The sequence below is a fragment of the Helianthus annuus genome, chromosome 14 (genome assembly GCF_002127325.2).
Source record: "Helianthus annuus cultivar XRQ/B chromosome 14, HanXRQr2.0-SUNRISE, whole genome shotgun sequence".
NCBI lineage: Eukaryota > Viridiplantae > Streptophyta > Magnoliopsida > Asterales > Asteraceae > Helianthus > Helianthus annuus.
Window position 1 is genome coordinate 112,133,917 of NC_035446.2, and position 21,468 is coordinate 112,155,384.

The 21,468-nt window shown below is 36.3% G+C and overlaps 1 protein-coding gene and 1 long non-coding RNA gene across 6 annotated transcripts; one reads left to right on the forward strand and one right to left on the reverse strand.

Moving 5' to 3' along the window:
• Positions 1-1,004: 1,004 nt before the first annotated feature.
• On the forward strand, positions 1,005-20,943 carry LOC118486305 (calcium-dependent protein kinase 18-like). Of its 3 annotated transcripts, none has more exons than XM_035982657.1 (13): positions 1,005-1,182; positions 15,841-16,131; positions 17,031-17,161; positions 17,243-17,284; positions 17,494-17,605; positions 17,700-17,778; positions 17,870-18,039; positions 18,109-18,235; positions 19,129-19,244; positions 19,314-19,421; positions 19,510-19,572; positions 19,662-19,835; positions 20,479-20,943. In XM_035982657.1, exons 3-13 carry the CDS (start codon positions 17,031-17,033, stop codon positions 20,608-20,610), a joined length of 1,254 nt encoding a protein of 417 aa, XP_035838550.1. In that variant the 5' UTR covers positions 1,005-1,182; positions 15,841-16,131; the 3' UTR covers positions 20,611-20,943. The 3 variants fall into 3 exon arrangements, with proteins under 3 accessions (XP_035838550.1, XP_035838549.1, XP_035838548.1); XM_035982656.1 differs by lacking the exon at positions 1,005-1,182 and adding an exon at positions 12,064-12,291; XM_035982655.1 differs by lacking the exon at positions 1,005-1,182 and having other exon boundaries at positions 14,365-16,131.
• LOC110909000 lies at positions 1,250-11,662 on the reverse strand. Of its 3 annotated transcripts, XR_004878364.1 has the most exons (5): positions 10,455-11,662; positions 5,597-5,739; positions 5,151-5,199; positions 2,802-2,921; positions 1,250-2,709 (listed from the first exon to the last, which is right to left on the reverse strand). It is a non-coding gene; the product is annotated as an uncharacterized LOC110909000 (long non-coding RNA). The 3 variants fall into 3 exon arrangements; XR_002575062.2 differs by having other exon boundaries at positions 1,250-2,921; XR_004878365.1 differs by lacking the exon at positions 5,151-5,199 and having other exon boundaries at positions 1,250-2,921.
• Positions 20,944-21,468: the final 525 nt, after the last annotated feature.

Sequence of the window (21,468 nt, forward strand, 5' to 3'; positions counted from 1 at the left end):
TTAAAGGTTATTTTCCAAAGAGTAAATTACGTTTTTAGCCTCTGTGGTTATATCAGTTTTACTATATTGGCCTGGTTCATCGCCGGAATCGGAAGTTTGGCCCAGGTTTCAACGAGGCGGGCAATTCCAATGGCTTCAGCCAATGAGCGCGGGGACTTCACCTTAACCTCCAGGCGAATCTCATCCTTGAGCCCGCCCACAAAACAACCAATCAAGAATGGCTCCGGTAAGCCGTCGACTCGATGGGAGAGGCGTTCGAACTCCTCTTGGTAAGCTACCACTGTGGTAGTTTGTTTGAGGCAGGAGAGAGCTTCACCCGGATCCTCGTAGTCAGTCGGTCCAAATCGAGCATGGACAGCCTTAGCAAACTCGACCCAAGTCATTGGCCCCCCCGACTTTTCAATCCACCGGTACCATTGTAGGGCGATGCCCTCAAGATGAAACGAAGCGAGGTTGACTTTGTCCGCATCTTCCACCTTTTGAAACGAGAAATACTGTTCGGCCTGATACAACCAACCAGCAGGATCCTCGCCACTGAAACGTGGAAAAGATAGGGTTTTGAGTGGTGCGGAACGAGCTTTTCACCACCGGATGAGCCTTGTTCACGTTGTGCTTGCATGGTTGCGGTGATGCTTTGGATTTCGGTCAGGATCTTCTCAAGCATGGCTTCATGTTGCGAGAAGCGCTCGTGTGTTTGCTGTTGGAACTCGGCATTTGAGAGTTTTCGGTTTTCCATTGGATCGTCACAGATTTGCCCCCATGGTCCCTATAACTAACCGTTTTGGCCCCTGAGTCTAACTCAACCTCTTACCCTGGTTAATTATTTGTCACTTTCAAGGGCATTTTTGTAATTTCTCATCCCTTTAAATCTAATTTCAATTTCAAACCCAGATTTCAAAATATCCAAAATCAGATTTTATAAAAAGTATTGTCCTCAAAATAGAAGAATCAAGAATCTTCTCCATGTTTCCTAATCCACCATTGACCTCACGTTGATTTTTTCTATGGAGGAAATCTTCATCCACATGTAGCACTAGACTCATGTGCACCGTTTCCTCTTGAATTTCACTAACTCAGTTCCCAAATCAATTTCACACACAAACTTTCATTTACTTCAATTCAACAATCCCACTCAAATCTCACAACTTTTTCGGCTTCAACTGCATCATCCACCATAAAAAGGTTCGTTATAATCTTTCATTTTAGTTAAAAATTAGATACCCTTTTATTCTTTACTTCAATTCGGACATGGGTTTTGCTTTGCTTTTAATAAACTTCAATCAGAACTGAATCAAACATTAGCAAATTCTAAATTCAGTGTTTGTAATGAAACCCACCAAATCCGATTCGAATCAAACATTAACAGATCTGGGTGATTCAGATTCAGTAATTCAAATTCGTTAAACCACCACCATACACACCCAAATCCGTCTGACCCACCAAATCCAACAACCATCGCGCCACACACACCTGACCTGATCGGAACCAATCATCGCTGACTTTGTTTTTGAGATCGGAATCGATTATCGCTCTGTCAATCGTCGCTGGATGTTTGAATGGAGTCGATATCCACCGGTCATTCTTCTCCAGTGACTTCTCGGCGTTGAGGTATAACCGGAGTTCTTTCCTTTTCTGCTCGATCTCATCTGTGATTTTACAAACATGGGAGGTTTGAATGAACTGTCGAAGAAGAAGATGATTTAGTGAAGAAGATGAAGTGAAAAAATAGGGGTGTAGGGTTTTATTTATAGAGACATATTAGGGGGAGGTAAAATTACCAAATTAGACATCATGTGATAAACATGTGGCCAATAAATTAACCTGAGTTAGGGTTTGGTTAGATTTAGGGGCCAAAACGGTTAGTTACAGGCATGGTTGCAAAAGTCGCTACGCACCCCCTAGTCGGTCGACCGGGGAGTTGAGAGTACTCGGCCTAGGCGGAGAGTACTCGGGGAGTACTCGGACATGTTAAATTATAAAGAAATTAGTTTTTGGAAATTATATATATGACAAATAACATAAATTTACTAATATATAGAACAAAAAACGTGAAAATGATATTAATTCTCTAATATGATAGGCATAGAAATTATGTTTTATTATTTTTTAAGATAAACTCGGCCCGAGTTGACCTACTAGATACTATTTTGGCTGAGGTTGACCACGTTTGACCAATTTCGAGTAATTAGGCAGAGTCAAAGAAAGTCGCCTCGGCAGCCTACCTTGTAGCGACTACTCGGGGAGTACTCGGCCTTGGAAACCTTGTTTTACAACCATGGTTACAGGGACCATGGGGGCAAATCTGTTAAAAAATCTTATTTTGGGCCAATATAGTAAAACTGATATAACCACAGGGGCCAAAAACGTAATTTACTCTTTTCCAAAATACCCTACCCATATATGCATCTCATGTGACCAGGATTTAACTATAAGTTAGATGGAGTTAGTGTGGTGGACCAAAACCGCAATAAAATAGAAACCTTGGTACTTTGTTATAACATGAGATTCTAAAGTAAATAGGTCAAAGTTGCCAACTATATAGTACTTTGTTATAACATGAGAATATGAGATGAGAAGTTATTACCCCTTATGGGGTACTCAAATGCCATAAACTTCAACCAGGTGTGTCATATGGAAGGGCTTTCAGTGGCTTCGTTGCCACCTCAGCAAATTCTTCCGCTTCAAAAGCATCTATAACAACTATATGACCTAAACAAGCATCCATGATGAAGGTGAGAATTTTTTTACTTATTTTAATACATAAACTACCAGAAAAGCGGTTTTCTCTAAGATAAACTTACATATCCAGTAAGTCAGTAATTGCCCCAGTACTGTATTTCGAGACAAGTTTGTCGAATATGTGTGTCATAGAATTATTGCATAATCTGTTTCAGTTTCCGTTAGCTCCAGGGGGCTGAGGACTGTTATAGGTTTGAACCAACATATAGGATCACTACAAAAAGCTATGATGAAGAATAACAAGTTGAAGTGGCAAAATGGGCGGCTCAGAAATCGAGTCAAAACAGGTCGGATTGGGTTGGCCTAAAATACTTTTTTTTTTATGAATCGATAGTGCCTAATTATGATTACAAATATCGTATTATCTTAAAGAGAATCTATTTACTTGAATAGAATGACTGTAGCGGGTTTATACATTATAACACACATTGGACGTTTTTCAACCCGTTCATCCCATTTGATAAGCTTTTTTTCCACTAAAGCTAAAATATTTCCCTGAATCCCCCCATCGATCATATCATTTTTGAAGGGTCGAAATTGCCACCTCTAAAAACAAGTAAAAAGTTTGAGCCACATACAAGAACATGAAAATCAGCCATGACAAACGAAAGCATGTATAAGAGGCAAAATGAGCAGCTCGGGGAACGGGCTAAAACATTTTTTGCACACAAAGCCAAAACATTTTTTTCATTATAAGCTATTTTTTTCGTTCGAGATAAAATATAAACCCCAGTCCCCCATCAATCAATTTGTTATTAAATGGTCCAAATTGCCACCTATGTATAAACACTGCCCAGATTATATAAAAAATAAAAAAAAAAGTAATAAAAAAAACCTTTGGAATAGAGCATCAAATAATAAAAATGCATAACTCTGGCACACAATATCATCTCTAGGTTGATCAGTAATGCTATCACGAACCTACACATAAAATGGTGAGGTGGCAATTTCAACCCATATGTGTCTTAGGGCTTACGGTGTGGGAGTCGGCAAACTCAAGTCACCGATCGGCAATGGGTGGCAAACCAATGCCAACCCATTTGCCGCATGCATGTTTGACGAAATGGAGGTGAAATCGGTGATGCAACACTGATTCGGGGAAGGGAAGAAGGAGAGAGAGGGGTGGGGTCCATTCCAATTTCAACCAATCACACCTTTTTCCTTTTTTTTTAAAAAATAGTTTACCACTTCACCAAGTGTCTAAACCATTGCCAATATTTTTCACCAAAGTTTAAACACTTTTGACTGATTGACATGGCGCACTCTGATTGGTCGGTTTTTTGGTTTGCCACTCAAAGTGTTTAACCACTCCCTACACCCTTATATCTAACAAGGCAAATAGTATAAGATAAATGGTTTAATAAAAAAGAAAATAGGTTGAGGATTAGGATCAAATACAAAGGATCCTAATTGTAAGAAAGGTACAAAGACTTCTAAAAAAACCCATTACAAAAAAAAAAAAAAAAAAAAAAAAAAAAAAAAAAAAACCTTAAACAACCACCACCCAAAAACCTAAACCCCAATTTTTTTTTTGAGTGGGTGATGGGGGTGGGGGTTTAGGTTTTTGGGAGGGGGTGGGTGTTTAGTTTTTTTTAGGTTTTTTTTTTTTTTTTTTGGGGGGGGGGGGTGTTAGGTTTTTAATACAAGCCCACTGCCACTGCTGGGTCGAACTGGGCCAGGTCAAGCCCACTCCAGGATGAGTGGTGGGGAAAAGGCCGCACAATCAGAACGTGGGCATAATCCTGGAAGTTAAAGAGTGGAGACGTGGGGGAAAAACCTACGAGTAGTTCTGTTTAGCATTATATATTTGATGTTCTATTTTAGTTTGGAGATGTCGAAGTTATTTATCTAAATTAGGGTTTCTACACCTTGTAACCGGAGATTGCCCATCTCGAATCGGGCCAACTATCTCTTTCTTTGTGTTTTCATCTATTCGAAGTTTTCAGTTCCCAACAATTTTTTTAGGTTGTTTTTTTTGTTTTTTTTTTTTGGGGGGGGGGGGGGGGTGTTAGGTTTTTTTAGGTTTTTGGGGGGTGGGGGGTTAGGTTTTTTGGGGTTTTTTTGGTGAGGTAAACCTTTTTTTTTTTTTTTGCCGAGGGGGGGGAGGTTAGGTTTTTGGGTGGGATGGGGTTGGGGGGGGGGTGTTTAGGTTTTGGGTGGTGATGTAGTGGGTTTAATTTTAGGTTATTGGACACTTGTCACTCTATATATAGAGCCTTTGTAGAATAACTTGACCCAATAGGTTGAATAGATCAAACAATTTGACCGTTTTGACCCATTACCCAACCCATCCATTTGGCTGCCTCTATTAAAAAGATACAAAAAGATAACTCCTAACATGTTCACTTACCAGTTTGGCTGATAATTACATTTTGTTTTTCATATGAGTTTAGGGACCTATACACACTTACCAGTTTGGGGCTGATGATTGCATTTTGTTTTTCATATGAGTTTAGGGACCTATACACGCAGAAGGATCATATTTAATAATCTTTTTATAAGTACGCAAAAACAAGAATTGTTAAAAATAAAGTCCAGATATTTTTTAGTTGTAAATAGTCATGTAAAAATGAAGTCTAGGGACTTATATTGTCATGTAGGAGTTGGAAATTTGACACATCGGACAAACTAGGTAATTAGATTGAAATGAACTACTTTGTCCGATACGATTACAGCATTTATATTATCTCAATTAATACCCTAATCTGTTTAATAAAAACGTTTTAGAACATTTTACATACTAAAAATACCAATTGGACCATTTGGCAAATGTAACCCAAATCAACCGATCTAATAGTTAATGGGTCAAATTTGCCGACTCTAGTACTCTATAATAACATGAGATGTGAATTATTACCTCTTCGACGATAAACTTCAAGGCGTTAGAAAATCTGCCAACAGCTGAGGTGGGGCCCCTTATGGTTTCTCAAATGCCAAATGGTTTGACCGGATGTATCATATGGAAGGGCATTCGATGACTTTGTTCCGCTTCAGAAGCATCTACAACAACAATGACGTAAACAAGCGTCCATGATTAAGGTGGGAGATTTTTTAATTTGTTTTAATATATAATCTACCAGAAAAAAGCAGCTTCATAGCATTTACTGCATATTATGTTTCAGCTTCAGTTAGCTCCACGAGGGCTTTGGATTGTTACAGATTTGAACTAACATACATGAATACAATAAAAAGCCACAATGGAATAACGAACATGTAGATGTGGAAGGCCCGAATACCGAGCCAAACAGGTCGGATTGGGTTGGCTTGAAACACTTTTTTATGAATAATTAGTGTCTTAAGTATGATTACAATATAGTGTTATTTATTTCTTCATAAATCACTTTACTAGAATAGAATGAGTTAGGAGGGTTTATACATTAAAATACACATTGGGTATTTTTTTCAACCCATTCATCCCATTTAACCCGTTCCAATATAAAAGCTGTTTTTCCGCTAGAGATATAAAATAAACCCCGAGTCCCCCATTGACCAATTCATGTTCGAATAGTCAAAATTGACATCTTTAAAAACAGGTCAAAAGTTGGTACTTTATAAAATTATTTCCAAATGAAGAAAACTCTAAGATAGAATGTAGTAGCTTATCATATGCATCAAATGTGACGTGGGCTCCGCCACAAGAGCAGTGGACTTTTTACCAGCAGAGTTTTTCTCTGCAAGTGGCTCATACTTGACTTCCTTAGATACAGACTATGCAGTTAATATCATGATATATATCACCGATACCGATATCCGATTTTTTACCGCATTAACTGCATAGGAAACAGAACTGATATCATGGTTCTTTAGTCGGTTCCCATAATGGCAAATATACAAATAATATAAAATGGATTACTTTGGAAAAATAAGTAGTAATTACAGTGTATGATATCCAAAACTGGCTTTAAAAGAAGCTATAAAGGTTTCATAGCTTGAAATAAAAAACATGTTACCATATACAAATAACAAAACCTATAGTTACGATTTACGAATGCAACTAACCTCATCATCATACACGCAACTCCTCAAAACACCAAATATACGGGGCTGCAGCCAAATATATATATATTCAAGTCCACCTTAGTAGCCAAAAATAGAAAACCCACCCTTATGAGTAATGTTGACATAAGAAAAAAAAATGTAAGCTAAGTCACCTTCAAAGAACCAACCATCACACCAACTTAGCACAATGTGCTTACAACACTCGCCTAGACCACTCCATGATCAAAAATGACACAATTATATATGCCTTATGTATATGCTAGGACCTAAGGTCTTTGGTCCCTTCGCACCAAGAAAATGAAGTATCTGATCATAAGTTTAATGACACTTAGTACTATATAGCAGAACATTGCGATTCTACAAAGAAAATGTAGAATCTGATCATAAGTTTAATGGCACTTTTGAACATTTAGTACCTTACCTCTTAATTTGAGTAAGAAGCGTTCCATCTTGATTTGCTATTCATAGCCTAGTTCTCAGGTGTAAGTTCACTTTTGTAAAATATTATAAAAACTGTCAAACCACAAATCTATTACAATATATCAAAAAAAATCTCATTACCAAGAAATAAAAGTTATGAAAATAACATAGTTAAAATCATCAAAAATGGTTGAAATGGGTTTATTGTCTTAGCCGATATTATATAGGTAGCTCTAGTAACAGCATTCCTATTTCTCAAATGTGAGTTCAATCTTATAATATACCATATAAAATTGTCAATCCACAAAGCTATTATTAAACTATATGAAAGAATCTCATTACCAAGAAATAAAACTTATGAAAATAACGTAGTACCATTCATTAAAAACAGAATATCAACAGAAAGAACTTCATCAAGAAAGCAATCCACGCTACAATAACAACCTTCATCACCCAGTCAAGCGCAAAGTACAAGCCTCAAAGTACAAAGACAAACTGAAATGGGCTTTTAGGTGCTTTAATAACAGGATTACAATTTCTCGAATGTGGGTTCAGTCTTGTAAGCCTCAGTTTGAACATTAAACCATGCAGCTAGCCAGAAAACGTAAAATCAAAGAGATTCACAGAAGTTTCGAACAAAAATACACGTAAATTACATCTAAAAATTCTCATTACCAAAAAAAAAAGTTGAAAATAACAGAAAGAACTTCCATTAAGAATGCAATCCATTGGACCTGTTTCATTATAAGCTATTTTTTCTGTTCAAGATAAAATATAAACCCCGAGCCCCCATATCAACCGATTCATTATTAAAATGTCAAAATTTCCACCTCTATATAGACAGGTGGAAATTTTGAAATAGAATATAGTAGCTTCTCGTATACATCGAATAATAAAAACGCATAACTGTGGCAGACAATATCATTAGCAAAATCAATAAACTATGAGAAGCTACTTATATAATTCTTCACGCTGGTCTCTCGGTTGACCAGGGGGGGGGGGGGATGTCTAGTGACCCAAAAGGAAAGTGCTTTACATCTTTATCAGTTTCAACAACTAAACCATTCTACAAGTGTATTTAAATACATTTAAGCCCTATCACGAGCCTACACATATAAAGGTGAGGTGACAATTTCAACGCATATGTGTCTTACATATAACAGGACCAATAGTTTAAGATAAATGGTTTAACCCAAAAAAAATGTGTCGAATAGATCAAAAAACCATACAGTGTACTCAAAACTCATTTAGACCTCTTATAATGTCTTTATTAACAAAAGATCTAGACTGTTTTTGTAGTATTAAACTTTATGTTGAGTCATATTTTGCACATTAACAACTTTAATATGCACATTAATAACTTTAATATCTGAATAAAAGGATATAAAGAGTGATTGTAGGTTGGCCCAATACACAACCCACCCCGACCCACCCATTATGCCACCTCTATAAAAAGGCAAAAAAAGATAATTTCTGAGAATAGAAGTGATACGATTCCAACAGGAGTCAATAAGCCCAGCTGGACCCTTAACCCAATTACAGACCAAGCAGAATGTGGGGGCTGAAATTTAGGATTAGTAATTGCTATATTTCTTATTTAAATATTCCAATTCCTATTCTACTTTTCAATGTCTTGTCAGTTTTAATTATCAATGTTCTTGTATTGGAAATTAGCCCCTCTCGAATCGGACCAACAATCTTAGTAGTTTTTTCTAATAAAATCAGCCTTTGATTTTCCAGTTCCTATCAAAACGTCTAGTAAGTACAGTGTGTGATAGCCAAAACTGGCTTCAGAAGAGCCTATGGGCATCAATCCATGAACGCATAACTGTGGCAGGCTATCATTAATAAAAATCAAAAACTATGAGCATCAATTAAGGCATTTACAATTTGACCATCTCCTCCAAGTGTATTGAAATACAGCGTAACCCTACCAGGCTACCACGAAGCTACACATCAACGAAGAGGTGGCAGTTTTAACCCATATATGTCTTACATCTAGCTGGTCATATGGTTTAACCAAGATAAAGAAAAGATCAAATGGGTCGAACAGATTGGATGCTATACGTGTTGTACTCAAATTCTTAAAGACCTTCTAAAATGCTTTTATTATTATTTTTGAACGGCTAACTCACGCACCCTCTAAACCTACGCCTAAATTAAAAAAAAAAAAAAAGAATCACAGGGCTTGGTACAGCTAGGCTACAAGCCCTTTTTCTTAAAATTCTTATATTAAAGAAGATCTAAGTATCTAACTAATTTACTTTAAAGATGATGAATTGAAAAAAAAAAGAGTGATTCTAGGTTGGCCCAACCCGTTTTGGCCTGCACTTAAAATTTGACCATTTTGACCCATTACTCAACCCATCCATTCGGCCACCGCAATAAAAAAAAGAATGAAGATATTTTCTGCATCTTGTTTTTCATACAAGTTTGAGGACCTAATCATGCGAAATGGGCACATTTGATCACTTTTTATAAGTTTAGGAGCTCCAGAACGCAAAAATAGAAAATTTTTGTTAAAAAAAATATGGGGTTTCATATTTGTAATTCTCATGTAAAAATAAAGTCCAAGTCAGGTGAAAGTCATGAAATGATTTTAATAGAGGAGGAAAATTGGCACGTCAGGCAAGTCAGGTAACAACATTCAGGTAAAAAAGATATTTTACAGTTCAGAATAGGTTGAATTGTTATATACATAAGTTCAATACCATTATGTTATCTCTGTAGGGGAAGGTTCATTGGGGAACACTAAAAAAGTGGGGAACAGCGGGGAACCGGCTCAAACGAACTCCGATTGGACTCATTCCAGCGGCGTTGGAACCGTCTCGTCGAACCCTAACTAAGATCTCTTAACCCTAAACCCTAAAAGCTAAACCCTAAAGGCTAAACCTAAAGCTAAACCCTAAAGCTAAACCCTAGATCTAAACCCTAAAGCTAAACCCTAAAAGCCAAACCCTAATATATTTAGGGTTTAGGGGTTATGATTTAGGGTTTAGGGTTAAGAGATCCTAGTTAGGGTTCGACGAGCCGGTTCCAACGCCGCTGGAATGAGTCCAATCGGAGTTCGTTTGAGTCAGTTCCCCACTATTCCCCACTTTTTTAGTGTTCCCCAATGAACCTCACACTATCTCTGTAATACCCTAATCTGTTTAATAAAACGATTTAGAATATTTTACATACTAAAAAACACTTTAGACCTTTTGACATATGTAACCCAAATTGACTGATTCAAAAGTAAATGAGTCAAGTTGGGAACTCGTACTTTTTAACAACATAAGATGAGAAGTTATTACCTCTTTGACGATAACAACCTTCAACACGTTAAAAAATCCACCAGCAGCTAAGCTGGGACCCCTTATGGATATTCAAATGCCATAAACTTCGACCAGATGTATCATATGAAAGGGCTTTCAGTGGCTTCGTGGCCACCTCAGCAAATTATTCCGCTTCAGAAGCATCTATAACCACAATGACTTAAACAAGCATCCATGATTAAAGTGAGAGATTTTTTAAATTATTTTAATATATAAAGAAGTACTAGAAAAGAAGATTTCTCTTAGATGAGATTACTTATCCAGTACCGTATTTCACGACATGTTTGTCGAATATGTGCTTCATAGCATTTACTGCATAATCTTTTTCAGCTTCAGTCAGCACCAGCTCCAGGGGGCTGAGGACCGTTACAGATTTAAACCAACATACAGGAACACTTTAAAAAGCCACGATGGAAGAAAAACAAGTAGAATCGGCAAAATGGGCGGCCCGGATTTCAAGTCAAACCATACATGTCTTACATCTGACATGTCAAATGGATTAAGCTAAAGACTAAAGGGCTTAACTAAAAAGAAAACAGGTCAAATGGGTCAAACAGGTCAAACAAACTGAAAGCCATAGGAAGTGTACTCAATTTTATAAAAACCACTTACAATGCTTTTCTTGAAAGCCATACGTAGGTTGGCCTACCCCCGTTATGACCTGAACTTAAAACTTGACCGATTCGACCCATTGCTCAGCCCAAGCGACCCAACCATTTGGCCACCTCTACCCAAAAGGCAAAACAAGATAATTCTTTGGACAAATTACTAGCAATTGCACTGATATCCAAAACTGGCTTTTGAAGAACCATAAAGGTTTCATGGCTTAATAAACATGTATACTATATATCCAAACAACAAAACCTATTGTTACAAATGCAGCTAACCTCATTAGGGATGGCAATCGAACCCGAACCTGATGGGTAAACCCGAAATCTGACACATTTGGGACGGGTTTGGGGTCGGCTAACAGGGTTTGGGACGGGTTTTTATGTTTTCGCGGGTTTGGGATTTGGTGATATACATGTTTACCAGACCCGATTACCTGATAAAGTGTACAGTGTACCCGTTTATCCGATTGTATACCGGATATAATTTCTTTTATATTTTTAAATATGTGTGTATATATATAAATATATATATATATATTACCCATAAGTCTTATTAAGAGAGCTCATAGACGGGTATTAATTGATGGCCGTGTGCAACCGCATATCGTACTATGAATGACTAACTATTAGTTAATTTTCCTCATCAGTTTGATTTTGTATGTCTCTAAGAATATGTCAAGCCGGCATAATGGCATATAGATAAATAAAGTTACAAATCAAACAAATGGCTTATGCGTATTTTGATCATAACGATTAGGTTTTAAATTAAGGCTATAGTATGACTAATGGGGGTCATGAGTCGCATAATGATTCAACGGCTGTATTTCTCTGCTATTATTTTATATTTAATCTATTAGCCATTATAATCATTTACATATATAGATCAAAATATATAACAACCTATTAAATAATTAGTTGGTAATTGTTGATGGGCCTTATTACCCTTATTAACTAATTAGAGTTTCCTCTTAGGTGCATATATAAGGAGACTTATGTAGAGGTTCTAGGGTTAGACACATAACTTAATTACTCTCATAACATCAAATCGCCTCCTCTCCTCAACCGATTACCCTTTATCGGTTTTTTCATCATCACCATCATTAGATTGCACCCTAAGGAGGAACCAGATCAAGCTGACAATCATGTCAAACACTATTGCTGCGTCTTCATCTGGATTCCCTGCTGGCCTGTACTGATGCAATCAGGTATGTTTTCATGTTTTCCATTATATCTAGACAGAACTGATCAACACCACTAATACCTTATAGATAATTCCTAAAACGTGATAAATTAATCATGGGTTGTATAACATGATATGTATGAGTAGAGCCATGTTTAATCCATACCTTGGCAGGTCTAATGAAATGAGTAACATGTCGTGTAACACAAGAAGACTTTATATATGTGGCTCACGTGTAAAGGGTTTTTTTTTTTTACCAATCTCAATATCTCATAACACAATTAGGCGTAAACAAACTCGAGTATAATCTGGAATCCGGTTAGTAAATGAGTCTGAGCTTTATATATCGAGCTTCATGAGCCTTGTAAGACTAAATAATTCTATTGTTTATATAAATATAACAAATTTATTTAATACAATGAAAATCAGAAACAACAAAAACAACATCTATCTATCTATCTATCTATCCACCTTAATAAGAGAGTATCTTCGGTAGCACTGACAACCCTCTTATTTAATAAAGTGAATTATACATTTATTTATATGTAATTTCGATATATTGTTTTATAATTCCTAAATATTTATTTTAAATTATTTAATATTTACTTTGTTCAATTCACGTAATACACATGTATATATGTAAATATGTTAAAAATAAACAAAAAGCAATGTTATATATGTAAAGTTATAATAATAAATATAGTTATATAAGTATATAAACAAATAATTAAATAATTAATAAATGATACTGAGTCGAGCTTTTTTACTTCCCAAATATGTGACGGTGACACCGATTATACCTATTTTGATCGTTATTGAATTGACCGATTGGTTATGGGCCAGAATCAAAACGGGTTTGTTAAATTAAACAAGTCAAGCTCAAACTCTGCTAAGCTAAATAAGTCAAACTCAAAATTAGACAAGCTCGTGCTCACTCGACTCAATTACAACAATACATTCAATAATTACACGATATACATTAAACTATATAAAACAATATAAAACTAAAAAGGATGATGCACTTCATAATTTTTTTAATGTATAAAAACAATCATTTATTGGACACAAAAATCTTGGGGTAATTTCCACCACAAGTCACTAGAACTCATAATGACAATTTGGACACAAAATCTTGGGGTAATTTCCACCACAAGTCACTAGTAACATAACCTAGAAGACAGAATGACAATCTGTAAAAAATGATTTAGTTTTTCTTTTGTGTGTGAACAAAATGCACACAATCAAACATTTAGGTACTGTTTGGTATGCAGGAATGGGAGGTGAAATGGAATGAGTGATTACAAGGGAATGAAGAAAAAAGTGTTTGGTTGGTCAATGGAATGGAATCACTCATTCCAAAATGCATTTCATTCCCTCAAAATCATTTCTTCCACCCCTCATGTTTTTTTTCCATTTCATCCCCTCTTGCACCATTCATCAACAACACCACAACCCACGACCTTCCCCACAACCCACCACCACCCACCACTGACGTTATCGCCGCCACCCGCCACCACCTCACCCCGACAACCACCGTCACCACCGCCACACACTCGCCACCGTTATCACCCACAACTGCGACCAACCGCCAACGCCACTCGTCGCCGTCGCCCACCACCATCGTCGACGCCACCACCACCAACCGCTGCCGCCGCACCAACCGCCACCTTTGTTGCCACCCACCACCAACGGCCACCTTGTCGCCACCACCACTCATCGTCACCACCGCACCGCCACTCGCCGCCACCATCCCCACCCATCGCCACCGCCGACACCCACCACCGCCACCTATAACCACCCACAATCACTACCACCGACCACCACCACCACTCACCGCTAATTTTATTACTCCGTTTTTCTTGCCTACCGAACAATACACAATAATAATTCATTCCATTTACATGGTAACCAAACAAGACATGGGACGGTAATGATCCATTGCATTACCTCGTCCATTCCATTCCTTCGTCTATTCCATTACCTCATACCAAACAGACCCTTACATTTACATTTACATTTACATTTACAATACATACATTTACAAGTTGACAGCAGGAATAGTTCTGTTTGGTGGTTGGCCAAAAGTGGCGGCCACTTTTTTTTTTTTTAATATAATAGTAATTTATAGGTTTTGTCAAATTACAATTTTATCCCACGTTTAAAATTACGATTATACCCCCGGTTAAAAATTAAATTTGTCTTTTGCCCCTGCCTAAATTTACGACTTCGCCCTCAAGTAAAAAAAATACGATTTCCCCCCAGTTCTAAATAAAATTATGCTTTTTGCCCCAGCTAGAGTCCTGCCAGATTTTGATTTGGTTCCCAGTTTAAAATTACGAGTTCGCCCCCTGTTCAAAATAAAATTTTGGTTTTGCCCCCAGCTAAAAGTTACGATTTTGTCATCAGTTAAAAAATTACGATTTTACCCCGTGAATAGTTCAGTTAGGTGGTTGGCCAAAAGTGGCGGCCACCTTTTTTTTAGCATATAATAGTTATTAATAGGTCCAGCCAAATTACAATTTTATCCCAAGTTTATAATTACGATTTTGCCCCCGGTTCAAAATATAAATTTTGTTTTGGCCCCCGCCTAAATTTACGATTTTGCCCTCAGTTAAAAACATACGACTTTGCCCCAGTTTAAAATAAAATTATGGTTTTGCCCCCAGCTAGAGTCCTGCCAAATTATTATTTGGTTCCCAGTATAAAATTACGATTTCACCCCAGTTCAAAATAAAATTTTGGTTTTGCCCTAGCTAAAAATTACGATGTTGCCCTCAGTTAAAAAAATACGATTTGCCCCCAATTTTAAATAAAAAAATGGTTTTGCCATCAGTTCAAAATGTTATTTCACCTCCATTTTTAAATTACGATTTATTCCAGCTAAAAATTGCAATCTTGCCATTAATTTTTTTTTGAGCAAAACTATGGTAGTGTTTTATTTTACTTGGTTGACTCAATTTAGTTTTTGTTCGTGCCAAACAGCTGTCTAGTACTCGCTAATTGGTCCTGATAAATTATTGTTTTGCCCCCAACTCTAAATTACATGCTTGCCATCTTTTTTTTTTTAATTTTTTTTATCATAACTATGGTAGTTTTTTGTTTAATTGGTTGGCTCGATGTATTTTTTTGAGATCGTGTTATAAATAGCATGTATAACTAACCGAAATAAAGACGTACATATTATTAAACTAAGAAATATTCGGTTTAACACCCCGCAACACGTACGGTGCATTAATCTAGTCAAATACAAAAAGGTAAATTTAACAAACTATGGACCAATCAAATGGGGTCCTCAGCCTCTTCTTCCCCATAAAAAATAAGCATTCTGACCATCACACCGTCCATCACCATGATCATCTAGTCTACCCTCCCCCCTTCTTTACCTCACGTTTTCTTGATTTTTTATTTATTTACCTTTTCTCACATATCTTCTCCACCTAATGCCTATTTAATAAACCCACATGCTGGAACATGTTTATTATCATTTCCCACAAAACCCTCTTAAAAAAAAAATCAGTCTTGATTCAGTTTGATCAACTTACATGATATGGGTGCTTGCTTTTCAACCATCAAGATCAGTGGCTCTAACAGCAACAATGGAAAGCCTGATGAATTAAAGGAGAAGATCCACATTGATGAGAAACAGGTGAACAATAATAATAAGAATAAGAGGAAAGAAAAGTTTTGTTCAAGAAAAGGGGTGAATTCTTGTGGGAAAAGAAGAGATTTTGGGTATCTTAAAGATTTTGATGAGAGTTATACTATTGGGAAATTGTTGGGACATGGTCAATTTGGGTATACATATGTTGCTGTTGATAAAGGTAATGGAGATCGTGTGGCTGTCAAGAAAATTGACAAAAATAAGGTAGCCTTTTTTTTTCTTTTGTTGTCAATTTGTCATTATAATTTGGTACTTTCAGTAATATCTAGAGTGTGACCCAGATGTGATTTGACTGATTTCTATTTTAGGGTTTTGGTTAATTTCTTGATTCTTATTGTACTATAGTTTTAGAACATTTGAAGCTCAAATAGATCATGTATGAATGAATTAATGATACAGATTAGATATATTATTACTATTCTAATTCACATGTTTCAAGATGTAACAGTTGAGTTGACCAATTGCTTGAATCATATTTTTTCTTTGATATTTAGGTTTGATGTCATTTTTTGACAAAGAACTGCAAACATATCACCATAGTCATGGCTGCAGGCTGCACAAGATCCTCATATTTTTTGAAGGAAAAATTATAAGTTTTGTCCTTTTATCTTTATACCACTTTTCAGGCGGTGTCTTTTTTAACGAATGTTGACAGGCGGTGTCCTTTACTTGGTATTTTGTTGCAAGTTTAGTCCTTTACACCCAACCCAGTTAAAAAACCCTCTTAATTGTTGACAGGCGGTGTCCTTTACTAGGTATTTTGTTGCAAGTTTAGTCCTTTACCTAGGTATGTTGTTGCAAGTTTAGTCCTTTACACCCAACAATTAACAGGGTTTTTTAACTGGGTTGGGTGTAAAGGACTAAACTTGCAACAAAATACCTAGTAAAGGACACCGCCTGTCAACATTCGTTAAAAATGACACCGCCTGAAAAGTGGTATAAAGATAAAAGGACAAAACTTGTAATTTTTCCTTTTTTGAACTAATATTTATTGTCACCAACAGATATTTTTAGTTGGCAAGTAATGAAGTATGAACCTAATGATCTTAAGGTTTTTTTTTTTTTTTTTTTTTTTTTTTTTTTTTTTTTGCTGTTTTTAACAGATGACACATCCGGCTTCTGTGGAAGACGTTAAAAGAGAAGTAAAGATATTGCAAGCTTTAAGTGGTCACGAAAATGTGGTTCAGTTTTACAATGCCTATGAAGATAGCTCCTATGTGTATATAGTTATGGAGTATGTTGAATAACACAGTTGACTTTTTTTCAGTGCTTGATTCAGTTATCAAGAACTTGACTTTATTGTTACATTTTTCAGGTTATGTGAGGGTGGTGAGCTGTTAGACCGGATTCTAGCTAAGTAAGAACTCCCATCTTATAGACAAATGTTGACTTTTGTAGTCAAACCAGTTAGTTTTTAATTCAAACTGATTTGGATTTCAAGACGAACGCGTTATATGTTCCTATAAATCTTCAAGTCAAATGCTATTCCTTGTGTCCACAAAAGTCAAACTCATCTCATTTTGCAAGTATCGTTCTACGGCTAATCATTAGTTTTATATTATTCAGGAAAGATAGCTGTTACTCAGAGAAAGATGCAGCGATTATTGTGCGTCAAATGCTTAAAGTTGCCGCAGAATGCCATTTACGTGGTTTGGTACACCGTGACATGAAACCGGAGGTACGAGAACACATAATACAGGCTGTCATACATTAATACAGTGTTCCTAGGATGATGCTAACCTTGTCTTTTTTTTTTTTTTTTAATTTTACAGAATTTTCTTTTCAAGTCACGTGAAGACGATTCACAATTAAAGGCTGTAGATTTTGGTCTATCAGACTTTATAAGACCAGGTTAGTGTAAATGTATAATTTGATTTATAATATATATTTAATTAGTCATATGGATGTATTTTCATACAAAAATCTTTTGTATCATTTGTAGGAAAGAAGTTTACTGATATGGTTGGTAGTGCATACTATGTTGCTCCTGAAGTATTGAAACGTAAATCAGGGCCCGAATCCGATGTTTGGAGCATAGGCGTTATCACATACATTCTACTATGTGGTCGTCGCCCTTTTTGGGATAAGTCTGAAAATGGCATTTTTAAAGAGGTAAATTGTTTTTCCTAAAATGTATATTGATGAGATATTAGTTTTTACAATATTGTTATGAATTTACAGGTGTTAAGAAACAAACCAGATTTTCGACGCAAACCATGGTCAAACATTAGCCCGAGTGCCAAAGATTTTGTAAAGAAATTGCTTGTGAAAGATCCTCGTACAAGACTTACTGCTGCTCAAGCCCTGTGTATGTTTCCTTTTTCTTGTTCATGTTTAGTTATCCTAAAATTGTCGGTTTTGAGTCACGAGAAGAACGTCTCTTCAATATTTTCTTTTTATTTGTGATGTGTTTTATGTTGGATGTCCGGTTTCGAAAAGGTATCTCTGCGTATCTAATTATTTTCGGGTCAGATAATCAGTTTCATTTCAACTTCCATCAAAACTAATTATTTTATTGTAAAATGATTTCCAAACAGTATATTCCATTCCACATTCGTGTTTATTACAACTCATCTTCAAATTACTTATTTATTTATGAGTAAATTACAAAAATCGTCTTTTATGTATGTTACTTATTGCAAACTGTGTCCTTTGTTTTCAATAGTTACAGAAAACGTACTCGATGTTTGCAAACCCTTGCAAGTTATGTCCTTTAGCCCTAACTCAGTTAATTTTTTGTGGTTAAATCTGACCAAATGGACCCCACATGCGGGTATTTTGGTCATTTTATTGTCATGTGGGTGACGGGGTCCATTTGGTCAGATTTAACCACAAAAATACCCTCATGTGGGGTCCATTTGGTTAGATTTAACCACAGAAATTAACTGAGTTAGGGCTAAAGGACATAACTTGTAAGGGTTTGCAAACATCGAGTACGTTTTCTGTAATTATTGAAGACAAAGGACACAGTTTGCAATAAGTGACATACATAAAGGACGATTTTTGTAATTTACTCTTTATTTATTTATAGTTTTCCAATATCACATCATCACTTTCAAAACACACAATGATTGTTTCAGTTTGTTTTTCGTAATTTACTCTTTATTTATTTCTAACCACCTCTTTGATATCGATTTTTATACTTTCAGTTTGTTTTTCGTAACCATTTTCTGGTCTAACGTTTGAGTATGCCTTGTATAGCGCACCCGTGGGTTCGAGAAGGTGGAAATGCTTCTGAAATTCCCCTTGACATTTCCGTTCTATCCAACATGCGTGAATTTGTGAAATACAGTCGCCTAAAACAATTTGCTCTACGGGTAAGTATTTCACTCATATTATTAAAGTAATCACAAATAATATTATCTAAGACTCATATTACCGCACAGGCTTTGGCTAGCACACTCAATGAAGAGGAACTATCGGATCTCAAAGATCAGTTTTATGCAATTGACGTCGATAAAAATGGCGCTATTAGCCTTGAGGAAATGAAAGAGGTATGTTTGACCAGTCCAAAAGTCAAACAAAACATAATGATTGCAATTTATATCTTTTTTAAAATAAATCTCTTTTTATTTGTGGCAGGCGCTTGCTAAAGATCTTCCTTGGAAGATGAAAGAATCGCGTGTTTTAGAGATACTAAAAGCAGTAAGCCTATTGTAACAAAACCGATTATCTAAGGCACGATGAAGTTACTATTTTGACCCTTTCTTATAACCTATATTTTTGTGATGCAGATGGATAGTAACAAAGACGGGTTTGTTGACTTCATGGAATTTGTTGCAGCTACTCTTCATGTTCATCAGTTGGAAGATCAAGACTCCGAAAAATGGCTACATTTATCACAGTCGGCTTTTGAGAAATTTGATGTTGACGGGGATGGATATATAACTCCAGAAGAGCTTAGAATGGTAAGCCATTGCTTTTCGCTTTTCGTTTACACGTAGGGGTGTGAATTTCTGACACGACCCAAAAAACACGACACGAACCTAACACAAATCCGCGGGTTTGGGTTTACTCCAAACGGGTTCGGATCAGTTTCAGGTTGAACCCCGCGAATCCGTTTAGCTAAATGGGTCGGGTATGGGTAGACCCATTTATATTATATTATTTTTTTTTTCAATATCTTTTATGTCATAAATTAGACTGAGTGGTTATTTTATGTCATAATTATAACTTAGATAGAGAAATTGACATAAGATTTTATAATTTAAATGTAATTGTATTATATACATTTTTGTTTTTTAGTAAATTTTAATATATTAATTTGCTGAAAAAAATAAAAAACTAACAGAATTCGGGTTGAACGGGTCGTGTTCGGGTTCATATGTATGACACGATTTTCGAGTTCGGGTTCGTCTAAAATTTTCGGGCTCGGGTCGGGTTGAACCCATCAACCCGCAAACACGACCCGTTTAGCACCCCTATTTACACGTATGAGCACCGGTACAACTTCTAAAAGGCAAATGCAAAACTTTGAGTTTGACTTTTGAGGTAAAAAAGACTAGTCTTTTCATAAACTAATTTACTTTTTTTTTCTTCAAAAATTTACAGCATACGGGCTTGAAGGGTTCTATAGAACCACTTCTGGAAGAAGCTGATATAGACAAAGATGGTAAGATTAGTTTGTCCGAGTTTCGTAGGCTGTTAAGAACCGCAAGCATGGATTCGGGGATAATCACATAGAGACTATATAAAACAATGGCATGGACGTTCTCAAAAGTGCGGTGAAGAAAGCGTTAGTCTCCCAAACAGTCGACATTTTAGTCTCCATGGAGGTCGAGTTTGGGGGTTTCCAGTTTCTTTAGTTACAGAAGAAAACTTATGACAAGATACAGTAAAGATTCTTTTTATTTGCAGGTATTGTGTGTAAAATGTTGGTCTGTGTAATTTTTTTTCATGCTTGCATGTTTTTCATTTTGTATTTAAAACCCTCATGTTGGCCAATATGGAGCATAATATCTGTTTTCGCATGTTTAATACCGCGACTTAATGATATGAAAAGAAAACATGCTTTTATATGGCCGGCTCAAGCTAGCGCAGATTTTAAAATAGGGCCCTTTTCGTAAGTATTTTTCTTTTGCGTAGTGTTGAATCCCTGAATTCCGGTGGAAAGTCAAAGAGGCTCGTCAACGTTGCAATGGATTAATCTCGTCTTCCTACAAAAAAGAACACTGTTAGCCTCGCCACGGAGGACCCCGGAGGGGGAATCCGTGACCAAGCTCCGGCGTGAGAATAGGTAACCGTGTCGGAGAATGAAGAGCTTATTCCGACGAGTATAAGATCGCCGGAATATCCTCGTTGGTGTGGACTCTAGGCTCAGAGCCTTAAATGTGGTCCAAAGGAATGTTTGGAGTAAATGATCTATGTGTGTATTCAATGAAGTGGGTATTCAATGCTTACCTTAAACAAAGTTGAACCTTCCTTATAGAGTTAATTACCCGGATGGTCCCTGTGGTTTCAAGTTTTTTCATGTTTAGTCCCCACTTTTCGGAAATAGCAGGTATGCTCCCTATGGTTTGTCATTTTGTTACTCGGATAGTC

Coding starts and splice junctions, on each gene's coding strand:
- LOC118486305 (XM_035982655.1), top strand. CDS start 15,814: ATGGGTGCTTGCTTTTCAACCATCAAGATCAGTGGCTCTAACAGCAAC. Junction 19,245..19,313: donor TAAAACAATTTGCTCTACGG/GTAAGTATTTCA, acceptor ATTACCGCACAG/GCTTTGGCTAGCACACTCAA. Junction 19,422..19,509: donor GCCTTGAGGAAATGAAAGAG/GTATGTTTGACC, acceptor TATTTGTGGCAG/GCGCTTGCTAAAGATCTTCC.